Here is a 17,900-nt window from a genome sequence, read left to right as displayed (position 1 = left end):
GGGAGACAGTGAGGACCTGGGAGTGGATTGCAGCTGAGGTATTCTTGCCCACAGGGCCTCACTGTAAGTCTGCCTGTGCACCCCTGTGCTGGAGACCCCCACGCCACAGGGAGGGTGGTTGCCTGAGTCCTAGAGAAAAAGACTCCTCAGGGGCCACTCTTGATGCATGTATACACTTTGTGGTTTATTTGGTGGTCAGTAATTAATGTTTTTGCTACTAAGTGGAAGAAAGCTAATGGAACATAATCAAAATAGTGGTTTAATTGACAGATTTTATTTGTTCCTTGCACCTGTGCCTTCTTCAGCTCCTACCTGCCTATTTAGTTTATGTGGGTGCACACCATGCACCACGCCCACCGGGCTCTTAGCACCGCTAGGTGCTTGCTTTCCCCACCTCGGCTCCGGTGACATGATGATCTTTTGCCTTGGAGGTCTCAGCCAGCCCGTCCTCCACCCTGTCCTCATTCTCAGGCACCACCAGCAGCCCGTGCTGGGTTTTGGCCCCCAGCTTGTGGTCAGGCAGGTGTTCGGGCTGGTGCTCGGGGCGAGAGGCTGGCTGGGTGTCCAGTTTGCACTGGGTCTGGTACTTGCCCTCACCCTCCCTCTTGAAAGAGGCAGAAGACATGGCTTTGGGCTTGGGGGGCTGCAGCCATGAGTGGCTGAGAATCTCGTCAATGTGCAGTCGCCGGTTGACGTCCGGCTGCAGGATTCGGTAGATGAGGTCCTTGCACTCACCCGTCAGGTTCTTGGAGCGGGGGAAGTCCACGCGGTGCTCCTTCTGGATGCGCAGCATCTTCTTGATGTCAGAGTCATTGTAGGGCATGGAGCCACAGACCATGATGTAGAGGATCACGCCCAGGCTCCAGATGTCATACACCTTGGGCTGGTAGGGGATGCCCTGCAGCACCTCAGGCGCTGCATAAGCCGTCGACCCACAGAAGGTCTTGCTGAGGATGATGCGGCCACTGCCGTCCCGCGGGCAGCGCTTGGAGAAGCCAAAGTCAGAGAGCTTGATGTTGAAGTCCTTGTCGAGGAGGAGGTTCTCGCACTTGAGATCTCTGTGGACAACGTCCAGATCGTGGCAGTACTTGACAGCCGAGGAGAGCTGGCGGAACATCTTACGAGCCACGTCCTCGTGCAGTGCTCCCCGACACTTGATGAACTCAAGGAGGTCGCCCTGGACCCCGAGCTCCATGACGATGTAGATGCGGCCATCAGAGGTCTCAAAGATCTCGTACGTCTTGATGATGGAGCGGTGGTTGACGGTTGCCAGGATGTCCATCTCCCGAGGAAGGAATCTCTCCACAAAGTCGGTGGGTGTCTTCTTGCGGTCGATGATCTTGACCGCCACGTTGAACTTGAGGCGCTCAGAGTAGGCAGATTTGACTTTTGCATATGAGCCCTTACCAAGATTGATGCCCACGATGTAACCTTTCTTCCTTAGGACCGCGGCATCGTCCATGGTGCCAGGTGTGGCTGGCGCCGCTGCGCTCTACACCCCCTCCCCACGTGGGCCAGCGGGCATTGTCCTCATTTACACTGTGAGGAGCTGTCTGGCTGGGCTGAGCCTGGACTTGGAGGGGTGTAACGCTCAGCATTGTCTCTGCGTGACTTCAGCATGTGAAGTCATAAAGCCAGGCTGCCGGGAGTGGGGACTGAGTTGGGTGAAAACGGGGCCCCTGGAACCCTGGAAGCCAGGCTGGCCCAGCAGGAAGGAAGTCAGTACCCAGGACTGCGGTAACCCTCCCTGCTCCTCCTCTTCGCTGTGGCTTCCTTGTCATGAGTCAGGCCCAAGGGAGGGCTGCCCAGGCCAAGCCAGAGTGCCAACCCCATGCCCATTTCCTTCTCCTGGCTGTGGGGACCGACACTGCATTGGTCCATGTCTCACTAGGGCTGATTTCCTGCAGCTTTTTGGGGGTATGAAAAAACCTTCTCTAGGGCTGGTATCCTTGGAATCGGTGGCACCTGGGAGGGATGGCCCTGGTCTGGCTAGGCTGGCTGCTGTTCCTAGCCTTATGAATGAGAGCAGCTCCTGTTTTGGGTAGAAGGCTGGGGAGAAGAGTGCTATTGTGGCGGGCAGGGCCTGTGTGGGCAGGAAGGCAGGCAGAGCTCTGGGCCCCAGACTGACAAATGCATGTTCCGAGGGCTGGGGCGTGCATGGAGGATGGGCTGGGCCTTGGTCAGGTAGAGGAGGTGATGAGGCATCCAGGCAGGGAAGAGCCTGGGAGAGGTGAGGGCTTGTTCTGAGAATGGCTGAGTCCCACAGTCTGGAGTGAGGTGGAGGAGAAGGGAAGTGGCCGCTTTGCCCTGAGTGGTGGGCAGTCATTGCAGGGCCTGGGGCCGGAAGAGCCATGACCCAAGTCACATTTCAAGATGGTCCTTGGCAGAGTGCATAGAGAATGGGCTTCAGGGTAAGTGGAAGCCAGTGCCTTTGACCAGACAAGAGGAGGATGGACCAGGGTGGCCCTGTGGGGACTGGGTGCCAGAGAGAGACAAAGAGTCTGGTGCACTGGTCAGTGCATGGGCAGAGCCTTGGGTGGAGCTTTGCTGCTGGGGGTCCTGATAAGAGTAGGCACCTGGATGAGGAGGGGATCCTGAATTTGTGAGGAGTGGGCATGATGTGGGCTGGTGCAACCCTGATGTAGCACCGTTTGCATCTCTAGAGCTGTTTTTTGCACCTGAAAGCAACATGAAAACCCTTTTGTTTTTGCTTTGGGAACTGGGGCATCCTATGTGTGTCTCCTTGGGTAGTTTGGAAGCCCTGCTGCTTATCTGTTCTCCATCACAGGCATCCCGTGCCCACACATAGCTCGCTGCCAGGGTGGGTGTGCCATGTGCTCATGTTCAGGGGGGTGGGAGAGGAGGCCTGCCTCTATGTGGGTGGTTGGAGGGGAGGTGATGAAGGAGCCAGTGTGCAGCTGATCTACAGGGCCCTGCCAAGTTGATGAGGGGTAGGACGTGCCAGGCAGATGTGCCACCTTGGCTGGAGCACAGCCGTGTGGACATACCTGGGGCACGTGGGGAGCTCCCTGCATCTGGAGGTTCGTGTGGAAGATCTCAGGGGCAGGGTAGCCAGAGTCCAGATGCCAGCTAGGAGTGACTGCCTTCCAGCTGCCACGGCTCCCCTGAGGCCTGCTCCCAGCTCTTGGGAGCTCCTGTTACAGTAGCTTTAGCTTGATGCCTGCTTCCTCCTGGGACGTCTTTGGTCACTCCTTTGCGTCCCAGAAGGGGTTGGCTGTGAGGATTTGCAGGCCAGGACCCAGGAGCGTGACAGTCTCCCCTGCCTTTCTCCTGCACTCCCAAATGTGTTATCTGGGGGTACCCCCTGCATGTCTGCCTTTTTGGCTGACTCTACCAACCCACCCACTTTTCCTTGTTTTGTGGATCCTGCTCCCTCACACTCTGCCCTTGCCTGGGACAGTGTGACCTCTGCGGTTCTTGGGGACGTGGTGGAGGAGGCACAAGCTGAGCTGCCGTGACAGCGAGCAGATGGCATCACCCAGCACATGCACATGGAGGCAGGCATGGGAAGGGAATGGGAAGTGCTAGATCGGACCTGGGGCCTCCAGGGGTACTCCCAGCCTGCAGCCCTGCGCATGTGAGACCTGCAGACTCTGGGTAAGCCACTTCCCTCTGAGTTTCGGTTTCCTCTGTTTCTCCACTCACCCCATTGGCACTTGAGGGTTGGTTCCGGATGCTGGAGTTCACTGATGAAGCAGGCCCATGCTTTCCTGAAGTCCAGAGGACAGGGAGCTTCAGTGTCACATGAACAGCGCGAGTGCCCGGTGGTGGCTGTGCCATGACACGGGAACATGGGGCTGTGAGGAAGAAACTGGGGCTGGATTTGGGGAGGCTGGGAGGGCTGAGGTCTGAGGAGCTGGTCACATGGAGGAGGACAAGGACCTGCTAGAGGATGTGATAGTTTGAAGGGACACAGGGTGGTGGGGGTGTGCAGAGGCAGGAGGGAGCGCTGCAGACCATGGAGGCCATGGTGAAGGTCTTGATCGTAAAGCCTTGGGGAGGGTCACTGATGGGGTCTGAGCCAGGGCTGACCCCAGTGAGTTGAGCGGCTCACAGGTGTGGCCCCCTGGGAAGGGGTGGGCTTCAGTCACCTGGGCTGCCACTCTGTGCTGTGTGATTTCAGGTAGTTGCCCACCTTCTCTGAGCTGTCTCCCCACCTGTAAAGCATACAGTAGATGCTCCTTCCTGGGGCCCCTCCTGCCCAGGCTTGCCTTGTGGCTGGGCTATAGTCAGTTGCTCCCAGGCCCTCTTGCTGCATATCGTCCACTGCCTCCATGTGGCCACAGATGACCAAGCAGAGGAGGTCCATGAGCCACTCCTCAGGATGTCCCCACTCCAGCCAGCCCCATGTGCTCTGGAATTTTACTCCACCACCAGATGAGCTGTATGACTCTGGGTTCCTAGAGCCTCTGGGAAAAATTGGGTGGTTCCTCTGGTATTACCCAGGGCCTGTTCTGTGCCTGTACCTTGGCACTCACAGGCCTGCCCCAGAAGAGTTTATAGTGGAGCTGCCAAGTCCAGAAAGCTTTGTGGAGGCCACAGCCCCTCGGCTGATCCTGGAGACATGGGCAAAGTCTGCAGGGATGCATCCACAAGCATGATGACGGCATGTGTGTGTTGGGGGTGTGAGTATGGGGGGTGGGGGTGCTGGGAGGCCAAGAGGAGCCAGACCTGGGATGCCAAGGCCAAGCACTGAGATCCTTCCTGAGGGCAGTGGGATCCAGACTGTGTGCAGGAGGCAGCTGTAGCCACTGGAGAAGTGACAGGGCAGGTAGAGGTAGCTGAGCTGTGTGTTCCCAAACACAGGAGCATGGAGATAGGAAGACAGAATGTGTGAAGGTGGCTGGGGGGTGGGGGGGGCCAAGAGGAGAGATGGAGCGGATGTGGGGAGGGGTACAGAGAGAGCAGGGCCAGGGCACTCACAGGACCTCACTTCTCCCGGGGCTTGGGGTTAGGGTCTTTCCAGGACAATGACATGGGCAGGGGAGGGGTAAGTCTGAAGGCTCTTGTCCTCTTGATGTGTCAAACCTGCAGATCCACACGAGGTTGTCCAGAGTGAGTGCGGAACAGTCAGGGAAAGGGGCTGCCGTGGCTGAAGTGAGAAGAGCCTGAGAATGACATGGGTGGGCCTCACAGGACAGAGTAGCCAGTGGTGCTAAATGCTGGCCTCCTCTCTCTACGGGACACCTATGGCCATAGGGGACAGGACTGCATTGTGAGCACACTTGTCCTCTCTCCTCACCAATGTCTGCTTCTCCACTCTGGCATGGATCATCAACCCTGGGGGCAGGCTGGGGACTAGAAGGGAAAGAGAGGTAGTCAAGGCCATACAGTGACTGTGGGACAGGCAGGCTGGGTGGCACTGGGCCATCCAGTGCCCCCCCCCCCCCCCACTTCCTCTGGGCAGGGAGAATGACCAGGGGCAGATGACTCAGGGCAGGTCCAGAACTGGGTGCTGGTTGGCCATGGCTAGTAGACAGAGCAGAAGAAACGAGTTGCCTAGCAGGGTGGGGAGCTCAAGAGGGGTTGAGAGGCTGGTTCACCTGCTCCCTGCAGGGCACTTCCCCACCGGCAGCCTTGAGGAGGCAGTGGCACTGGGGTGCTGAGGGCCCGGACCCTCAGCCCCAACTGCAGACGGAGCCCTCTGCCTCCCGCTCCTCTGCTGCAGGCAGCCACCTTGCCCTTCGCTATCCTGTCCTCTCTGTGCCCCCTCCCCTTCCTCAGCACCATGCTCATGGCCTCCCTCTTGAAGTAGCATCTTCCTAGCTCAGCTCTTTGCTCTGGTCCAGAGCCTGAGGTCACAGTTGGGGTTGGGCACACTGAGATTTATTTTCCCAAACTGGAGGTGAAGTGCAGTGTGATCTGAGAGTGGGGAGCTGGCAGGGGTGGGGTGGGGGGAGTGCAGGATCCTTTCCCTGGATGACTGCAGTCAGCTGGGGCAAAGACGTCCACTTTGGAGTCTGCACTAATATTTATTGCTTTTTTAGCCATGTGGGTTACCAAGTTCAAAGGAAAGGAGAAGGAACTGATGAAAATAGTGGCTCATCCAGGACAGTTTTCCTTCTTTGGCTTGTCCCTTGGCTTCTTTGGAGCTCAGGCTCAAAGCCATGAGCTCTGCATCATTCCCTGCCAGTCCCCTGGGCTGAGAGAGGCTCGCTAGGTGTGTGTCTCTGGAGGCCGTGAGGGAACCCCCTCCTCTGTTTCCCTGCTTTGCAGCTCGCCATTAAGGCCTGTGGGATCTGACTGCCTTGACACCCGCATTTGCATCGTCTCATCAGGTTTTGACTCGGACTGTATCTCAGGCCGTGTCTCGGACCGTGCTTCCTCCTGGAGCTCCAGCTTGGTGGCTGGGGTATCAGGAGTATCAGGGGTCCACGAGGGCTCAGCACCCCGGGAGCTCTCCCCCTCCTCGTTGATGACTCCAGAGGACAGGCCCTGTGCCTTGGGCTGCACCCAGCAGTGGCTGAGGATCTCCTCGATGTGCAGCCGCCGGTTGATGTCCGGCTGTAGCAGGTGGTAGATGAGGTCTTTGCACTCGCCCGTCAGGTTCTTGGAGCGGGGGAAGTTGATGCGGTGCTCCTTCTGGATGCGCAGCATCTTCTTGATGTTGGAGTCATCGTAGGGCATGGAGCCACAGACCATGATGTAGAGGATCACACCCAGACTCCAGATGTCACACACCTTAGGCTGGTAGGGGATGCCCTGCAGCACCTCGGGTGCTGCATAAGCTGCTGACCCGCAGAAAGTCTTGCTTAGCATCAGTCGGCCACTGTCATCCCTCGGGCAGCGCTTGGAGAAGCCAAAGTCAGAGAGCTTGATGTTGAAGTCCTTGTCGAGGAGGATGTTCTCACACTTGAGATCTCGGTGGACAATGTCCAAGTCATGGCAGTACTTGATGGCTGAGGAGAGCTGGTGGAACTTCTTGCGAGCATCATCCTCGTGCAGGGCTCCCCGGGTTCTGATGAACCCGAGGAGGTCGCCCTGGACCCCGAGCTCCATGACGATGTAGATGCGGCCATCAGAGGTCTCAAAGATCTCGTAGGTCCTGATAATGGAGCGGTGGTTTAGCGTGGCCTGAATCTCAATTTCCCGGGGAAGGAATTTTTCCAAGAAGTCCGTGGGGACTTTCTTGCGGTCGATGATCTTGACCGCCACGTTGAACTTCAGGCGCTCAGAGTAAGCAGACTTGACTTTTGCGTACGAGCCCTCTCCCAAATTTATCCCCAGGATGTAGCCTCGTCGCTTGAGGATGGCAGCGTCATCCATGGTGCTGGGAGCGCCCAGTGCCTCTGAGGCTGCCCTCTACATCCCTGCGGGACATGGGCCAGTGGTGTCCTTATTTACACTGTGGACAGAGAGTCCTCTGGGCTGGCTGGGCCTGCTGTTCCTGCCTCCTAGAGGCCAAGACTCTGGGGTGGAATGTTGAGCATCGTCTCCCAGGTGACTTCAGTGGGTGAAGTCATAAAGGAGGAGTGCTCTGGGGGAATGAGGCTCTGGCCTGAGCCACTTGGACTTGGAACCCTGGAAGACCAGCCAGTGGGCTGAAACAGACCAATGGCCAGTGAAGAGTGGCCTTGCACTTGGCTGGGACCCGAGATACAAGACGGCTGTGGGGAACACATCAGTGTGCTGGTGCTTCCAAATCAGGAGCCAGACCTGCTTGTGGGGCTGATTATTGCCACATGAGGCATCCCAGGGAATCCAGGGCAAATGGTCCTATTAGTCTGCGTCCCAGAAGGAAAACTAAAGACATACTCAAGTTAAGGGCAGTTTGAAGAGTTTATAAATTCATCTTTCTTACAAAGGTGGGAACTGAGTGTAGGGTAACCCAAGGGTAGTAACAGACCCCTGGAAGGGAAGGTGGGTCACTGGAACCTGGAAGAGTGTAGAGGACCACCTTGAGAGAGGCAGTGACCTCAGGTGGAAGCTGCAGTGACCCCACAGGGAGGGAGCTAGGGAAAAATATCCCTGATCTCTTTTCCCTCCCTTCAGCTCTGGAGGTCCTTGGTGGTGTCTACACAGGAAATCCGCAGGCCATGTATCTGGGCCAAGGGTAGAGGTGAATCAGAATGGGCAAAAACTCCTGTGCAGTGACTGCAATTTCAGAGGCCAGGGTTTTGCCTTCTCCCTGCATAAGTTCCCTGTCCTACTCTCTTCATCTGAACCTTTGCTGGCCTGCTTCTCCAACAGTGGCTCTGCAGGGGAACAACTGGCTGGGATATCTGCTCTTAGCTGTGAGTTGCCTCTCTGGGGTCTGCCTAGCTTGTAACCCTGGCTGGGCTCCCATGGCACATTAAAAGCTATGCCTGAATCCCTCTGAGTGCAGCAGCTGCTTCTGGGAATGGTCCATGAGGGCAATGCAAGCAGCCAGGGCAGTGTTGGACAGGGACCACTGCTTCTGCCAGCATGGGGGCCCCTCTGCTGTGACAGGCTCTTTGTCTAGCACCTGCTACAGGCTATAGCCCAAGAGAGCAGGAGCAGGCAGGTCTGGCCTAGCTTTGGGTTTAACCTTGGCCATATCCACTCAGAGGGAGTGGGTACCTCTCTCACTGAGTGACTCTGAGTGTCATAGGCTGGAATCCTGGGACATTCAGGAGGATCATGCCTTAAAAGAGCTTGAGAGGACTGCTCCTGGGGAGTAAGTTGGTGGGGCTGGAGGTGGGCCAGGCTAAAATGGGTCCCCCCCTTTTTTCTGCTCCCATCTTCACCCTCTTCCCCAGCCCTGACACCCTGTGCCAGGCCTTGTGTGCATGGCTGGTGGTCCTTCCATTGGACAGCCTGCTCCTCTCCTACTGAGGACACTCCCATTTGCTGTGCCCTCTTGCACAGTCACTCTGTTCCCTGACAGGTGTGAGGTCAACACTGGAATCGTCTCCTGAGCCTTTCCTCTATGCAGACGTGGCCTGCTGTGGCAGCAGCTGTGCCCAGCATTCCTTCCCCCTCCTCCCACATTGTGTAGGCAGAGTTCTTCCTCCAGAGGCCAGCTTTGCTCCACAGTCTAAGATCTGGGCTTCCTTGTCAGCGCTCCTTGTAGAACACTCCTTTAGGCTATTTCTTCATCTGAAACATTTTCAGTAGTGTGTGCTGGTTCCTTACAGGGTAGCTCCTCCATTCCCCCATCTCCCTACTTCCTCAAAGCATGTCCGGGTTCCTCCAGTTTTTCTTATCCCTTTTTCGCAGCGGTTCTTTTTAAAGACCACTGTAGGGAGCACTCTTGGGCTGCTGACAGGACCTGGGCCTGCTGGTATGCAAGGTGTGAAGACCCCTTCTTCACCCGGGACCACTTTGGCTCCTTGTCGCTCCCCTCTTCCTTCACGCTCAGCCCTCCAGGGCCACTCCCTGCCCCTCCGCGCCCCACCTCATCAGCCCCACTGCGCCCCGACACTCTCTGTGTCCGTCAGCTTGGCCCCGTTACCCCTCCCCCACGCCCTTGCCCCGCGCGTCCAGAGCTCGTAACCTGGCCCTTGGCGGGCCCTACCACCCAGGCTCCACCCCCGAGCCCCACCTCTCTGCATAACCAATGGTACACTTCACTCCTTATAGTTCCGCCCACCCGTCGAGCCCGCCTCTCGGTTCCCGCCCCCACCACCTTCCCAGCCTTAGGCCTCGCCCCTTTCGGGTACAACCGCCCAGGCTCCGCCCCCTACACTGCCAAGGGTCCGCACGCATTGGGAGCGTGCAGGCCCCGCCCCCTGCCTCGGCACTCATTGGCGGGAGCCGGCGTCGCGGGCGGGGGGCGGCGCGGAGCTGAGCAGGACGGCCGCCATCTTGCGCGGAGCCGGAGTCGGAACCCGAGACTGAGGCCGAGAGTGCGCGCGAGCCCGCGGCCCAGTGTAGCCGTGGCTTAGCCGGAGCCTTCTCCCGCTGCCTTTCCGCGCCCGGCCCCTAACCCTCAGCCCGGTCCGGTTCCCTAACCCTCAGCCCGGCTCGGTCCCCTGACCCTCAGCCCGGCCCGGTCCGGCCTCCCCGCGGGGTCACGCGGCCGCCCCGGGGACGATGAACGGAGGATAAATGGTGCCCAAGGCAGACAGCGGTGTCTTCTTGCTGCTCTTCCTGCTCGTGCTCACCGTCACCGAGCCGCTGCGGCCAGGTGCGCGGCGCGGTGGGCGCGGCGCGGTGGGGGCGATGTGTGGGGGCAGGGCAGGGCAGGGCGGGCGGTGTGCGGGGCCGGGGTCTCCCGGGATCTCCCTCCACCGGGCGGGGCCCCGGTAGGGCGCATCTGAGGCCTGCCCGCGGGCCGCCGTGCCCCCCGCCCGGGACCGTGCCGAGAGTTTTACCTGGGCTCCGAGCGCTTCTCACATCATGGAACTTTGTTCTCGAGGGGATGTTACCTTTGGATCCGTGTCCGTGGAGCGCTGCGTGCTTTGAGATTGACCGAAGCGAGAGTGGTGTGCGGGGCCCGACCTAACTTCTGGGGCCTGGGAGTTCTCTGGCGGAGGAGCTGCGCCCCTGGGGCGCGCCCTCCTTGCCCAGCGGCTGGGGTCAGGCTGGAGTGCTGGGGTCGAGAGAGCAGCTCGTGGAGACACATGGTTTTTTTTTTCCCATGTTATTCCTCAGCAGTGCTTTTGTGCCAGCGCCTCGGCCCTGGAAACTCCTTGGCTGGAGAGCGGTAGCCGTGTCGCTTATTGTCACTCAGTGAGGTGTTGTAGCTGAGAACCCAGCTGAGAGATCGATCCGAGGAGGTACTAGGAGTCCGCCAAGCGTCGCACTCAGAAAGCAACCTAGCTTCCTGGGGCAGAGACTCGTGCCGCGCGCGGCCGGGTCTCCGCCGTCGGAGCTTGGACGTTGCCAGGCACTTAGGAGTGTACCTTGTATGTGATGATTAAATGCTTTTGGAACTCCCTTTGGAGCTTGTGTTTTTATAAGTAAGCTTGTGGTGGGGAATCAGAATCATGGCAGCCAGAAGGTCCAGGATAATTTTTATCTGTTTCTTGTGTACCCCCTCCTCCGTTGAATGCAACAAAAAAATCAAATCCCCAATTGCAGGGCAGATTTATTCATCAAGTACAGGAGGCTTGGTGCTGGGGGCCCACAGAGTGCTTTTAGTGGTCTTCTTTTAAAATCAGCAAGGAAAAAAACCCTGACCGTTTAGGTCAAAGAAAATGTTGTGCACATTAAAGTTTATTTAGCTTTATACTATTGCAGTTGAAAAGTATGAGTCTTAGTAATCTTTTATGGCAGAAGGAGCCCATGAAGGCCAAAGTGTCCAGGGCTATTGTCTGTGAGCTCTGTCAGGTCTCTGTAAAAACAGGCTGGGGAGCACAGTGGAGTGCCACCCTTCTTAATGCCTCAGCCAAGGCGCTCATACCAGACATGACACACCTCTCTGCCTTTGTCATCCTAAATAGACTGCTGTCTCCTCCCCAGTGTTTACTTGGTGGCCAAGGCCCTGGGCCCCTGCTCAACCTGGAGTCTTTCCAGTGATGCTTCTCTGGGCTCCCTGAGTAGAGCTGGTTGCTCGCTGCTTCTGATGGTTCCCTCAGCAGCAGGGTGACTGGTGGGATGGCCTCAGTAGGAATGGTAGCCAGAAAAAGGGCTAGTTGTGGAGAGAGTACTGAATGGGCCCTTGAGGTCCAGAACCAAAGCATTTGTGGCTCCTTGTGATTAAGTTCTTTAGAAAACATGTTTATATCTGTAGAGAAGTGAGACATTCTCTTTTGGCTCTTGGGTCCTAGTTCTGCTTATCAGGTCACTGGACTCAGGGGCGAAGCCACACATCATGCCTGTCTTCCTTGGGGTGCCTCTGGTTCCAGGTCCAGCACCACCTCTCTGGATGATAGAGGTGACCAACGTCCCCAACTCCCTTTCCTTTGCTGTCTGTCCGGGTATCCTGCCAACTGGCCAGCAACAATTCAGAAAGTGTAAATTCTGTCTGCCTACCACTAGGGATGCTCAAATGAATTGAGTAAATCCTTTTCTCTAGGAGTGCCCTTTAGGTACGGAAGCAGAAACTAGGTATAAATCAGGCTTGAGTGTGGGGGCTAAGAGGCAGGCAGTCCAGGTGGCCAGTCTTTTGTACCTTTGAAGCAGGGGAGGGCTTTATAGGAGACCTCACACTTAGGTCTGAGCTGGGGTAAGGAGGTGGCTCTGGTTGAAGGGGCAGATTATCCCATTGTATTCATGACTTTCCAGATTAGAACTTTGCAGTGGTTCCTAATGGTGTTTTGAGTTGCCTTGCAAACCCTGGGGGGTTTGCTGGTTTCCTGATTTTGGCTGGTTGGCTAGGGCCAGTCACACTCTCGGTTAGAGGTTCTCTTTTGCGGGGTTGTGTGTGCTCTGTGTCCTTCCAGGCAGGGTGCTGCTGGCTGATGCTTGTGAAGGAGGGCTTCCCTGGTCTTCACCTGCATTCTTTCTGTTGGAGTCCCAGCTTAGACCCGTACTTGAGTGTGAGGAGGGCATCAGGCAGAACCTACTTTCCAGGGGAGGGAGTCCTTGAGGACTGAGGCCAAGCCACTTTTGGTTCTTCGCTGGTGCAGGCCAGAGTGTGAAGGCTTTCACAGAGTGGCGGCAACAAGAGAGCTCTGAATTTGACCTTTTGGCAAAGTTTTTGTTTTTGTTTTTTAAATGCGTATTTGATCTTGGTTGATTGAAGATGTGTTACATGCCAGGTGCTGTTTTAATGTGTAGTAAAATGTGCATTGATTACCTCTCAGGTGATCCCTGTGAGGTAGATGACTGTTATTAGCCCCATTTTATAGATGGGGAAATAAACAGAGAGCTCATGAAAGTAAGTGGCTGAGATGAGATTTCAGTCCTAGATGTCTGGCCCATCATGTGCCCTTGGCTGAGGCTCTGTCTACTCCGGCTGTGTTTGTCCTGCCCCGGCCTTAACCCCAGCTGTGGAACTCCAGGCCACATCTCTTCCCTTGATAGACCAAGTGGTTCTCCAGGTGAGCACAGACCCTTTTCCATCTGAATACTCTGATCTGAGGTGTAGAACCAGTTCTCTCCCCAAATCCCCTTTGTGGTTAGCCATAATGACCAACGGTGGTGTTTGTTATATCCGCTGGGGCTGTGGTGAGAAGGGTAGGTTGGAGATCTCTTCTGAGGAACGACAAGCATGGAGGGGCTTTTGGGGGACCAGTGGCCATGGTGTCATCTCATTGACCTTTTCTCCATCTGTGCAGAGGATGCAGCAGCAATTGCTGATTCTAAAACTGTTTTTCTTGTTGACAAAAGAAAATCATGCCATGGTTTTAGCTACAGCTTTATCCAGGGTGACCCCACCATACATGGCTGAGAAAACATTTGCCTTCCCCATGTGAGCTGTGTCTCAGCTGAGCTCCCCAGCCCTGTAAAAACCTTGTGTTCAGTGAGGCTGCCTGATGAGGTAGCAAGACTGGAAGCTGTCTTCCTTGTACTGTTGGAAAAGCTGGCTGGAGAGGCAAATGACTTGCATAAGGTCGCACAGCTGGTGAGCAGCATAGCTAGCATTCAAACCTGGGTGAATTCACTCCAAGTTCAGGGTTCTTTCCCTTTTGTCATTAGGAACCCAGAGGGGCCTGCTGTCTGTGCTGAATTGCTAAATCTTCAGTGAACTAACCTAGTGGCCACAGCACCTTTCCTCTGGAGCAGCACATGGGTTAGTGAAGGGGAAGAGTGTGGATATTTTGCAAGCAGATGTGGCTGAAACTCATAGAAATAGCTGGGAAGTTGAACCTGCACCTGGGCTTGCCAGGCGCTTTCTGAGTGAGCTCTTTCCTTCACAGCCCACCACCTTGTAACACTGTAGAACTCGCTTCATTGGCTGGTTGTGCTTTCAGCTTAAGAATTTCATTCTTTTTAGTTGAAAAGGGGTGTTAACATATTTTCCAACCTCACTAGCTAACGAAATGTCTTTTTTTTTTTTTTTTAACATATAAAGAAAGTTTTTATTTGGAAATAATTTCAAACTTACAGAAAAGTTGCAAGAATAAAATTCATGCCAAGAATACCTGCGTACTCTCTACCCAGGCTTACCTATTGTCAGCATTTTACCTTACTTGCCTTCTTCTTCATGTGTGCATGTGCGTATGTATGTATGCACACACATAATTTATTTTCTGAATCATTTGAAAGTAAGTGGCCCTTTCTTCCTGAACACTTTGGCCACTGCAGAGAGCAGGAGGAGACTCCTGGTACTTGATGTCCCTCGGGAGACGAACGGTGATGCCTCCCCACAGCCCTGTAACAAGCCCTCACCACAACCTGCTGTGTCTGGGCACTGTCACCAGCTACCACCTGCTGTGTGCCGGGCACCGTCACCATGGGAAAGTATTGAGGGCACAGGAAGCACTGTGGTTAAAGCTCCGGTTGGCCCAGGTGGCAGCGAATCAGGGTTATTATTTCAGTTGGTGCTTCTGGTCTTAGGAGTGAAGAATGTGCTGCTGTTGCACACTTCGCCAGATGGGTCTGCACCTACTTGCTGCTGTTACGCTGTACCTTTCCTGTTCCTCTGACCCAGATTGCTCTTACCTGCAGCCTTCCCTAGTCCTGCTTCTCAGGCTAGCTCACTTGCACTTTCCTCACCTCTTTGCTCCCCTAGGCAGTTTGGCAGCACTAAGGCTTGTGCTTCTTTAGTTAGCCATCATGGCAGGTGATCTAGTTAGCCCTCCTTGCACAGGTGATCTCTTACCTCCCTTTGGTACTTGGTGTAGGGAAACATTGGTTCTTAAGTGGAATGTGTCAGTGACAACATTTAGGACCTAGTAGGTAGCAAGGGACTGATTAAGTGTCTTTGGTACACTGCCAGATTGTTCCCTCATCACATGTGCTTTTTGTATTTGGGGTGCTAAGATGTTGGTGAGTGGCCCTTTCCTCTTCCAGTCTGCAGAGTGGGTCAGTAATCCCGAGAGCCCAATTTTGAGCCAACACTTTGCCAGCGTGATGGATGGATTCAAAGTATGGCTATTTTGTTTTTGGTGTGATTTGCCAGTTGACTTGGGGTGTTTAGTGAAATCACATCTTGTCCTGCTGCTCCAAGCTGGGCTGTGTGTTCCATCATGTGGGACATGTTTCCTCAACAGGGTAAGTCCAGGGGGCGGTGAATGGCCTGTGCAGTGAGCTGTGGACACAGTGTCCTGCGGCTTCTGGGCATCGACCTGGGAGGGAGGAAGCCCAGGTCTGGTGTTGCTTCACACAAGCTGTTTGTAGAGTCCAGTGTAGTGGGTTAAGAGTGTGAACCCTAGATTGCATGGCTGGGAGTCAGGACCCACTGTGCTGCCCATTCTGTGACTGTGCTGAGCCTCATTTTCCTTATCTGTAATGCAGACAAAATAGAACATAGCTGAGAGATGCTATGAGAATTAAAATCAATGGGTATACAGTTCTAACACATCCTGACAAAAAGGCCGTTCATGTTAGCTCCGGATGGACTTTAGAGAGTGTAGGGACCCCCTGAAAGTCTGGTTGCATGGGTGTGTGTGCATAAGGGCATGTTTCTTAGGAGAGAGCCCCCACCTGGGAGGCAGCAGAGTGAAGTGGCTTTGAGCACTGTCTGACACACAGTGAGCGCTAAATGAGTCTAGCCATTCTCATGGTCTGAGAGGGGGTGTGTGTGGCTTCCTAGAGCCCCCAAAACAGCCGCAGTGCTTTGGACAGGGCTAGGATTGTTCATACTGACACGTTTTACTCTTTGTCACGTTCATGTTGTGTCCCTTGGGCTTAGTTTGGCACAGAGTGGGCACTCAGAAATCAGTTATTGAACAAATGCACAAATGGCTATTTATATTTTGACATAAAGAGCAACAGCTCCCTTAGCCAGCGGGCCTCGCAGCTGCCCCTGGTGGGGGTGGTGAGGATAAGGGCCTTGTGGCCGCCTGCAAGAACGCCTTTGGAGGACCAGTGTGTTTGGGGTGGGGGAAACTGTAGGCCAGCTGGCCTGGGCCCCCACTGCGGAGAGCTTCTCCTTCCTGCAGGGGTGAGCTGGGCTGTGAGGTGAGAGCAGGTGAAGACTTCTCACAAATGTGGATCCTTTTTGAAATTTACCAGCCACCCAGCCTAGGGTTGTTGGTGGGGGGAGGGGGGAGGTTGGTCAGGAAGCCTTTGGGGTGGGTGGGCTGGGCTTCCTCTCGAATGGACTTGCTTGGCACCGAAGCTTGAGAACCGGACTTATCCCTGCATGAGGACATGGCTTGCCCTTCCCTGGGCCATTGCACAGTACAGGCCTGGCTTCAGAGCTGGTAGGTGCAAGAACTGCCACGCTTGCCCTTCTCTGCCTGGTGTGGCCTTTCTTCAGCCAGCGTGGACTGGTCATTGTCCTCACAGCTTGGACTGGTCATTGTCCTCAATTCCAGATCCTGGCAGCCAGCCATTAGTTTGATCAGCTTGTCATCTGTCTGCTCTCATTTGTTGACAGGTCCATGTTGGATAGGGCTGAGAGCGGAGCCCCAGTGGGTATGCTGGATGGAGAAATCCTCCAGGTGTCCACCCTATTCCTCCCTGTCTTAGAAGCCTTATTCCCGAGGGGACCTTCCATAGGAATTTATGGCTGTGGAGAGGATTGCTTGGGGCTCCCTGGGGCACTGGACAAGGGGCAGAGGCCACTGCAGAGGGTGTCCCAGAAGGTCAGCTGGGAGATGGGAGGTTCCAGGACCCCTAGTACTTAGATTGAAATCAGGTGTCCTGATGCGGACGCCTTTTGAATGCTGCTAGTTGCTTCCTAGGGTCTTTGGGTTGGTTAATTTATCCCTGGCTCTGTGGTCTTATAAGGCAGAGCAAGAGAACTGGAAGTACCTGAAAGGGATGAGGTTTGTTTAGGGCCAAAGCAGGGCCTGTGCTGCAAACCTCAGTGGTTTGTTGGCCACTCCTTCAGATTCTTTCTCCACACCATCAGTGAGGGTGGGATGCACACACGCAGACTGACCAAGTGAGCCACAGTGAAAGCCCAGGACAGTTTGGAAAAATGTTGATTTTTTAAAAAAATATTTACAAAAATTTCATGCATGGAATATTTTACATAAATGGAATTATACTTTTTATGTAAACTTACTGAGTTTTTCAGTGGACAAGTGTTCTGGAGATCTTTGTACACATAGTTGTACATCATTTTTTTTAGATGGACTTTGTGAGAACTTTTTCAGTCTTTTTTTTTTTTTTTTTAAGTTTACTCATTTATTTTGAGAGAGTGTATGCACATGAGTGAGTAGGGGAGGGGAAGAGCGAGAGGGAGAGAGAGAATCCCAGGCAGGCACCTTGCTGACAGCGCAGAGCCTGATGCAGGTTCATACTCACAAACCCTGAGATCATGACCTGAGCTTAAATCAGGTTTTGGACACTTAACAAACTGAGCCCGCTCAGGTGCCCCTCCTCAATTTTATTTTGTTTTGCCTGTGGAGTCTGGTCCTGGGAGAGTCCTCTTACCTAAACTTTTCATCAACCAGAAGTTCAGTGAGATTTACAGTTAAAGATGGCATGGCCAAGAGGCTGAGGGGACCCAACTCTTAAAGTACACAGGCAGTACTTCCAACTGGCTGTTCCCAGACTCTCATGTATTTGTCTCAGTCTAAAACTATATCTGCAGCAGCTCCAGGTTGGGATCCTGGTTTTCACATGTATTTATGCTATAACTCAAATTTGTGTGCTTATTTATCTAAGTGGTATCATTTCACCAAGGATAATTTAGAGTGGCCTAAATGAGGAACATTGATACGAACAAAATTATTCAGTTGAGAGGTGCCTTAAGGGCGAAAATGAAACCAAATCTCAAAGATCCAATGGTCAGCATTTTTTTTTTTATTGGTATGAGGAAGCTTAATCCCAAAAAGAATTAAGATTTCAAAATATCTTCCTTCAGAGGGAGGCAGAGAGATACTTCTTCTTTTTTTTTTTAACGTTTATTTATTTTTGAGACAGAGAGAGACAGAGCATGAACGGGGGAGGGTCAGAGAGAGGGAGACACA

General features: G+C 54.4%; 3 protein-coding genes across 8 annotated transcripts in view; 1 reads left to right on the top strand and 2 right to left on the bottom strand.

Moving 5' to 3' along the window:
- Window positions 1–254: 254 nt before the first annotated feature.
- TSSK2 (testis specific serine kinase 2) lies at window positions 255–1,600 on the bottom strand. Its single transcript, XM_015081791.3, has one exon. It carries the CDS (start codon window positions 1,460–1,462, stop codon window positions 374–376), a length of 1,089 nt encoding a protein of 362 aa, XP_014937277.1. The 5' UTR covers window positions 1,463–1,600; the 3' UTR covers window positions 255–373.
- Window positions 1,601–5,973: 4,373 nt separating this feature from the next.
- On the bottom strand, window positions 5,974–7,461 carry TSSK1B (testis specific serine kinase 1B). Its single transcript, XM_015081792.3, has one exon. It carries the CDS (start codon window positions 7,285–7,287, stop codon window positions 6,178–6,180), a length of 1,110 nt encoding a protein of 369 aa, XP_014937278.1. The 5' UTR covers window positions 7,288–7,461; the 3' UTR covers window positions 5,974–6,177.
- Window positions 7,462–9,747: 2,286 nt separating this feature from the next.
- Window positions 9,748–17,900, top strand: part of DGCR2 (DiGeorge syndrome critical region gene 2) — a 97,693-nt gene continuing 89,540 nt past the window's right edge. For 2 of the 6 annotated variants that reach the window (XM_027049630.2, XM_053206332.1), the window contains exon 1: window positions 9,750–10,111. In XM_027049630.2, the coding sequence (XP_026905431.1) occupies window positions 10,033–10,111 (79 nt within the window). In that variant the 5' untranslated portion in view covers window positions 9,750–10,032. Of the gene's footprint in view, window positions 10,112–17,900 lie in introns of all 6 variants that reach the window. The other 4 variants (XM_027049632.2, XM_053206333.1, XM_053206334.1 and 1 more) reach the window with 3 other exon arrangements.

The sequence above is a fragment of the Acinonyx jubatus genome, chromosome D3, assembly GCF_027475565.1.
Source record: "Acinonyx jubatus isolate Ajub_Pintada_27869175 chromosome D3, VMU_Ajub_asm_v1.0, whole genome shotgun sequence".
Taxonomy (NCBI): domain Eukaryota; kingdom Metazoa; phylum Chordata; class Mammalia; order Carnivora; family Felidae; genus Acinonyx; species Acinonyx jubatus.
The sequence above is the reverse complement of the archived record's forward strand: the minus strand, read 5'-3'. Positions and strand labels throughout refer to the sequence as shown.

Excerpts from the sequence above, each read along its gene's own strand:
- TSSK2 (XM_015081791.3), bottom strand. The coding sequence starts at position 1,462 with ATGGACGATGCCGCGGTCCTAAGGAAGAAAGGTTACATCGTGGGCATC.
- TSSK1B (XM_015081792.3), bottom strand. The coding sequence starts at position 7,287 with ATGGATGACGCTGCCATCCTCAAGCGACGAGGCTACATCCTGGGGATA.